This window comes from Myripristis murdjan, chromosome 14 (genome assembly GCF_902150065.1).
Source record: "Myripristis murdjan chromosome 14, fMyrMur1.1, whole genome shotgun sequence".
NCBI classification, from domain to species: Eukaryota; Metazoa; Chordata; class Actinopteri; order Holocentriformes; family Holocentridae; genus Myripristis; species Myripristis murdjan.
Window position 1 is genome coordinate 10,597,299 of NC_043993.1, and position 7,832 is coordinate 10,605,130.

Consider the following 7,832-nt stretch of genomic DNA (forward strand, 5'->3'; position numbering starts at 1 on the left):
GCTTATATGTAGCAGACATCTACATAAACACATGGATGAATAATTGTTGCCGAAGCTTCGAAGCCTAGGAAAGGTATTCGGGACAGCCCTACAAATGAGTATTACAAAAAAAAAAAAAAAAAAGATAGAAAGTGTTGGTTTTACTTGGTGGCAGCGAAGATGGAGTCAAACTTGTCTTTGAGAGCTTTGCCCTCACAGAGTGGCCAGTTAGACTCTTCTTGGTGACAGAAAATGACGTTGTTCAGCACAGGCTTGGACACACCCAGCCCTGAAATCATCTCTCGGTCCAGCTCACCACACTTTGACGAGATGCTCACCTTTTCACCATTTCTGAGGACATTAGGGATGGAAGGGATGGGACAAAGTCACATGCGAATCAACTCCTGGAAACAAACTTTTTTGTCAATATTAAACAAAAAAGGATCTGAAAGAATACTTTATCATTACTAGGGGAACTGTAGTTTCACTGATAATTGTTGAGAGAATAGGTTCAACCTGAGGCTTACTTCATTCTGATAATGACTCCCTCAAGGGTTTTGAAAGAATAGTTCTTTGCCTTCTGAGTACAGGACATGGATCGCTGGATGGTCACTTTCTCTCCGTTGACGTCTGTGAATTGCAGTCGGATCTGGGCTCGGACGTCAGTCTCATGGGCATCCTGTGAGCACATCACATTCATTTACAATATCACAGAGAGGCTCAATAATCTTCATCTGCTGAGGATCTTGGGAGGGATTTCGGAAACAAGCATTAATGAGCATTGCCTATAAAAAGGAAGTTATCACAAATACTGTTTCCATGGAAAAGAGAGACTGGTAATGAAAAGGTGAAATCTCATAATGCACAATTCATAACAGTGAAACAGAAAAAGATGCAATGTAAAATGAAAAATATATTTAAAATGTAATTCAAAATTAAGAGATATCCTGTGGTGAAAAAAAATACATCCCAGGGAAATTAGCTTTAATGCAGTTACAAAGATGGCTACACGCGAATTTCTTATTATTATGATTTATCATCTTTCTCGATTGTATCATGATTGTATGATGGTGTCATATACAATTCATATACAACTGACAAAAACTATTTAAAAAACGATGTAAGAGTTTGACACCTCAAATTACTCTGTAGTTCAATGCAGTCAATGTCAGTTTCATTAACATGTAAGCATATGTAAGCAATATCATAATACACATCAAAAACTCCATATGATCCAAACTCATTCCACCAATAAGCTCACCTTTGGATCATGAACAAAAGCACCTCCCTTAGCTCCAGGGGGGAGTTCTCCTGTCGTTGCGTACTTCAAGCACTCAATGATAGTCTGGAAAGAAAGAGAGACTGGGTTTTATTGCAAAAGTAAGAATCAAACAAATATGAGAGGTGCAGTTATTGAAAAATAATGTCAAACATGACAGCAAAAAAATCTACAACATGGAGAGAAAAAAGTTTTTTCTGTTCTCTCTCCTACCCTGTCTCCTCCCTCATCCCTCCTCTTCTGTCCTGTCCTCCTTACCTATCTTCTCATATTCATCTTCATAAATATGGCTGTCATATTTTAAGAGCGTGACAAGCCGAGTGCACAGCATGGGTTCCGATATTCCACAGACAATTTGACTGAGATGATAGAAACTACAATCTGATTTGTTTGGCCAGACAAAGGCATTCTTCTCTCCAAGTTGATGCATGCAGTTCACCTGCAGCTCCTCCCCAGCATGTATCCCCATGATCTGTCCACATACGGTTTTGTCATCATATTTAACATCAACAAATTGCCCCTCTATGTATTTTTATCTGTTTTTAAATAAATGCAACAGGGGAAAGTGTGAGAGTAGTTTCTTTTGAAATGTGAACAGCAATATGTTTGATTTCCAGATACAGCTCTCTTATGGTTTTGTATATGGGTGGTTGACATGATGTGGCCTTTTTGTTGTCCATAGCGTCAAACACAAATGAATAAAAATCCAACTGGACAAAAAGCATGCTGTTTTATGTGAACATTCTGAACATTCATGCAATGCATCACTCATTTTTTTCACAATTTTCAACCAAACATGAAAAAAAAAAAAAAAAAAAAAAACTCATGATGTGACTATCCCAAGCAGGTTTCTGATGTGCAAATGCAATGGATAGGATTTTTTCCTGCAACAGAGCTGACCATACCGTTTTCCCAGCTCCGTTGGGTCCAACCAGCACAGTTAGAGGACTGAAGAAAGAGATGATTTGTTTGTCTTTGTCCTCAATCCCAAAACTCCTTATTCCAAGGATGCTCATCCTGTCTATCTTCGACATCTTTGCTTATTGGATAGGCTTAGCTGGGGGCAAGAAAGAGCACAAAATAATAACAATCACCTGTGATCATTTTTCCACACTCTTCCATACACTTTGATGTCTAGCATTCTCAAGACCTAGACCTGATGTTTCTGCAGCATTTCTGTACGCCCTTTCGCACGGTTTACGACATCAACTGGACTACACACAAATCAGTTCAGCTAGCAAAGAGTGTTTTCCCAGCTGAATGGCAGGTTTCAGAAAGTTAAAGATAACACTATTTAATGGTAGTTCAAGTGAAATAAAATACAAATGTGCAATGCAAACAAATTTCGCAAAGAAAATAAAAATGAAACGCACATAAAATTGAAATAGAAAAAAAAAAAAAATACACCCAATGACAAGTTGATTTGTCAACAGTATAGTTACCGTCAAGTTCAACAGCAAGGCCTCTGACTCGGTACATTTATGTAACATATTTATGCTTAAGACCTCGTAATTCCCTGAAACACATAACTGAATGTGATGGTAAGAGGTGAAAGGGTTTTTCTTAACAAGCTGTCTGTCTGCAGACCTCTGGTCAACACGCCTGGACAAGTTAACTTGCACTACAGCTTGGCTACCGAGCTACGTGCCGCTGCTAAGTTACAGGAGTAACGTCAGCCAGCGGATAACCGGCCAACTAACACGCTGTAACGTTACCTCAGCGGGTCAAAAACTGTGATTCCTCTCGCAGTGTGAACTGTCTCCAGCGAAGTGACTAAATTCAACCTACTTCCATGTGTTTCTGTTGTCAGCCTCAACAGGGACACAGGAACACAGGCATGGAGGATTTTCGCGCTGAGAGAGATGTGACGTGCTCCGTTTTGACATGTGACTTCCGGGAGGAGGACTACGACCAAAGATCGTCTATACCCGAAACTGTCTTCAGGAGTGAGTCTCTTCGTGGTTTGTAAACTCCACGAGGCTGAAACGGGTGCTTTGCATAACTACAGCACATTGAAAGCGTGGGGTTTATGATAAACACTCCTACTTGCTTGCTTGGTGGCTTTTCTTTCTTTCTTTCTTTCTTTCTTTCTTTCTTTCTTTCTTTCTTTCTTTCTTTCGTATTGTTTTGAATGTAGCTCTTATGTATCATGCTCCACCGAGACCATCTATCAACATCAAAATCTTCTAATTCTAAAATGACTGTTTTATTCAATCTGCTGTGTCACAGTCTTGTTCCTGTATACATATCCACTTCTTTCCTGCGACTACTTAATTCACCATATTTTGCCATATTTACATTGCTTCTAGATCATACTGTTTCATTGGTCTCTCTTTACTGAGTTTAACTGATACAGCCATAATAATGCTTGCGAGGCCAAGCCATCTATCACCTCATTTGATCTTGCCAACTTCTTGAATTAAAACAACCAGAAATGTCAATAAATAAATAAATAAAGCTAAATATATTGATGCGCTTTAATACATCCAGCCCCTTCTGTGGAGCAGCAGAATCTGAGCCTGTTCTTCCATTGTCTGGGTATTAATATCCACCATTCAAGAAACATCAGAAATTACAGTTATTGATATTACAAAAAACAAACAAAAAAAAAATACAAAAAATATAACAAAAAATATTACAAAAACCATAGGCTTGCTACGCCACAGCTTCAGATTTACTGTGTACAACTGCCATTCGGCCATGTAAACGTGATTCATTAAGATCCACGAATCACTGAAAATGTAGTTAGCAACATTTGTCCCAGTCTATTGCCTCCTGCTGGCTTGATTCTGCTGAAATCCTACCTATTTTGCTCATGATTCTTGATTTTTGATGCTTATACAACAAAGTAGATTGAGGGAAATGACTATAACATTTTTTTTTTTTTGTCTGTTTGTCAAGTGAATAGGTTTCATTAATTTATCTCAGTGATATATAGTTATACAATAAACAGTCTGAAACTGGCAGGCAGTGTACTGTTTCCATCATAATTGTGACTATGCCTCTCAAATCATAGGACTTCAGTGATGAGGCCATAAAGGATAGCTGCATGCCCACAGCTGTGTGGAGTCATACTCAGAGTCTGTGCAACTAGCTGTGCCCCTTCAGTCTGAATCTGCATTTGCATGCTGTCCAGTTTATCAGGTATGCAAGTCTCCCACTTCACAAATTGACCATCCACATAGTTTGTGTTTTCATATAGTTTTCTTTTTTTTTTTTTTTAATCTGTCCATTTAAGGCCATCTCTGCTAATAGAAAGTTTCTTGTACCTTGTTACTCCTTTTGCTCTTTCTTATGGCCAACATATTCTTGTTTTAATCCTTGATGCATGAGTTATGAAAGCCTGAGTCAAGATTGTTTTCTTATGTGTTTTTACTCTTCTTAGGGCATGAACACTTTTGTGAGTCTCCATACTTCTTTAAGGATGCAGTATTGGTATTACCATGTCATGATACTAGTATTAATATGTATTCAGCAACAAGAATTGACAGTCTCTGCATAAACCTCGATGGAGGGGAGCAGCAGAGAGCATTCTAACAGCTGATATGCAATTCCACCATAGAAACCATTGCATTTAGGAGAAAATGACTTTTAAACAGCTGTCCACTGTAGTGACCGCTATGCGCCAAAGGGTTAATGCATTGCTTATAAAGTAAGTGGCTTTTATTTGATTTTCGAAGATCTAATTCTTGAAGTCAGTCTTTGCAGAACTGTTTCTACCCAACCCAACTGTTTCTACCACTCAAAATAGTGTAAACAGGGTATCGTGTGATGATCTTCAACATTAAACTAATACAGCACATTAAAAATATCACCTCCTGGCAGCCAAGTAACCATGCTCAGGCAGTGGTCATGCTGAACCATGAGAGCTGGAATGGGATAAACTAAAAGGTTGAAAATAAGGCAATATTTTACCATGAAACGTTACATAATATAGCTCTAAGTCCATCCAGTGTCTCATGTCACTTTGTGTACCACACGAGGTCAGTGTTTTCCTCCAGAAAAGCTGTAAGATGACTTGGTGGTGCCTTGGTGATGCCTTAGTCACACTATAATAACAATGTTACATAGCCTGCTCCTCCCCTCTCTTCTGCTCTCCTCTCCTCTCCTCTGTTTTCGGAGTATTGCCAAGAGCATCTGTGAGGACCTGTGAGGCTTTTATCTATAATGGCTACTGCACTTTCTCAGTCATTAGATGCTGATTAGATGCAGATTGAATGCAGTAAACTGGGTTTGTTTAATAGACATCACCAGAATTTGCACAATAAATTGCAATATATTCCACACCCAAATGTCTGTCAAGTACATTACATAATAGTATTATAATTGGCAGAGCTGGAGCAAAATATAATTTCAACCGACTGAGAACTGAAGACCAAAGAACATTCAATTAAAAAAAAAAAAAAAGTCATAACTCAAATTTGTTCTCTGACAGAACTGGAAAACAGATGGTATGAGGGAACATGACTGGAGAGAGAATGCATATGCAGTTGAAGACAGGACAGAAAGTGTGTGTGTGTGTGTGTGTGTGTGTGTGTGTGTGTGTGTGTGTGTGTGTGTGAGAGAGAGAGAGAGAGAGCCAGGGAATGAATGAATGAAGATAATTTGGATAAAGCGACAGGAGTTATTTTTAGCACGTGTTTGGGGTTGAAGAGCAGTTTGTGGAAGTCCAGAGGGACCGGCAGGCCTGGTGTTAACCACCTGCAGCCATCCCCCTCCAAAACCTGGGAACATCGTCTCTATTTGACTCTCTTTCTTTCTCTCTCTCTCTCATACACACACACACATTCACACAAACTGCCTTCTGTTTTCAGCCCACTGACTCAGTCTGTCTGTGTTATCAGCCTACTGACTCATTGTGCCTCAGTCCGTCCTGCTCATGGCCCTTTTTCTATTTTCATCTTGTCCTGACATGAAAATGCCATGACCTTGTGTCTTGTGTTGGACCACTGGGGGTATTTTGGTGTGTTTGTGTATGCATGTACATGTGTGAAAGCCTAATCCCACATGTCCACTGTCACCCTGTGCAAATAGCTAAAAGTGATTGCTTTACTTGGTGTTTTTGATAATCACAACTGGCTGGTTCTCTCTAGTTTATCAGCAAAATAAAATGCAAGAGCAAGCCAGGGTAAAGCAGAGGACAGATGCCAAAAAGAGAGGCGACCCAAGGGATCAGAAGAACTGGGGGAGAAGTCAGCTGGGAAACAATATGTAAGAAGAGATAAATGTAAAACATAATGGGAGAGAGGAGAGGAAAGAGGAAACAATTAGTGAGGATAGGAGCAGAAACACAGTGGTTGTTGGAAAAAATTGACTTTCTCTTTAACATAGACACATATTTTTTTCTCTTATTTTCTCTTATTGTATGACAATTGCACATGCACATTCTGTATCTGCTTGTTGCAACACTTCACTGGAGCTGCATCACGCTCATACTGCGTGAAATATTCAAAGACAAGATGCCACTGTGTTATAGCTGCATCATCACATCAAACAGAAATGTCTTGTGCATCGTTTTGTGCCTATGTCCCTGTAATTCAGCAGGACATATTTGGAAACCTTTGGATCTCAACTAGAATTTAAAATAAGGTTCTGTGAATTTAAACAAGACTTCAACTGTCTGCTTGTGACAGTTAATAAGAGTAGTTTAGCGGTGTGCTCCTTTCACATGAATTGCAATGCCACTATCGCAAGCTGAAGAAGACTTTGGATAACGCATCATGAAGCACTATGCATAAATGCTGCCTGTTTGCTGGAAAGCCTTGGTGAGATTCTTGGAAGAGAGGGGAGATGAAAGGACAGAGAGGCAAAAGAAGAGAAAAAAGCATATTCATCTGTCTGTCAGTAATAGTGCAGAGTGCCAGCTGTGTCAACTACATTCAAGACAGGCTGTAATCATTCTTGTGATAGCAGAAATGTTCAAAAACAACCCTTCAAAGCTATTGGGAGGGGAGATTTTCAAAGTAAAGAGCAATCATTTCTCAATACATTAGTGAATCGCTGAACTGGGAGTAGAAGTATTCTGCTAAACTGCTTCCTAGCACCAAAAGTCTTGATGTGGTCCTGAACGCTGCTGCCAGACTCCTGGTTTCCCTTCACTGGCTCCCACTTCATCCCAGGGCAGATTTTAAAGTCCTCTTATTGACTTCCAAACCTTTTCCCACCATTATCCTGTCCTCTGGAATGGTCTACCTACAGAAATGAGGCAAACTCTCTTTATATCATTAAAACCAAACCAGACTTATTTGTTTCTTCCACTCATGGATAACTTACTGTCTATTTGAGCACTGAGGAAGGCTCAGACTCAACCTGTAGACTCTCTTGTCTGTCGGTTTAGATATCTCACTCAGTTTCTCTCTTCCAGCTCACCTTCTTCTGTACTTTCAGATTTGACCATATGTTGGCTGTTGTCTGCCTCTATGTCTTGCTGTTCCTGGTCTAGCTCCACTTGCATGGCTCTGTTACATCTTCACCTTCCACTGTTGTGGATGAAAAAGGTTAAAAGTGGTGCATCCTCCATCTCCTCACCTTCTGTATGTTTCCTCTTCTTGCCACACTCATTCTTGTTTTCCAT

The 7,832-nt window shown here is 39.7% G+C and overlaps 1 protein-coding gene across 3 annotated transcripts in view; it reads right to left on the reverse strand.

Annotated features, from left to right (window-relative positions):
* Positions 1–3,181, reverse strand: part of rad50 (RAD50 homolog, double strand break repair protein) — a 29,739-nt gene extending 26,558 nt beyond the window's left edge. For 2 of the 3 annotated variants that reach the window (XM_030068996.1, XM_030068994.1), the window contains exons 1-5: positions 2,974–3,121; positions 2,164–2,315; positions 1,241–1,324; positions 507–658; positions 145–330 (exon numbers count right to left, since the gene is read on the reverse strand). In XM_030068996.1, coding sequence (XP_029924856.1) covers positions 145–330; positions 507–658; positions 1,241–1,324; positions 2,164–2,292 — 551 coding nt within the window. In that variant the 5' untranslated portion in view covers positions 2,293–2,315; positions 2,974–3,121. Of the gene's footprint in view, positions 1–144; positions 331–506; positions 659–1,240; positions 1,325–2,163; positions 2,316–2,973 lie in introns of all 3 variants that reach the window. The other variant, XM_030068995.1, reaches the window with a different exon arrangement.
* Positions 3,182–7,832: the final 4,651 nt, after the last annotated feature.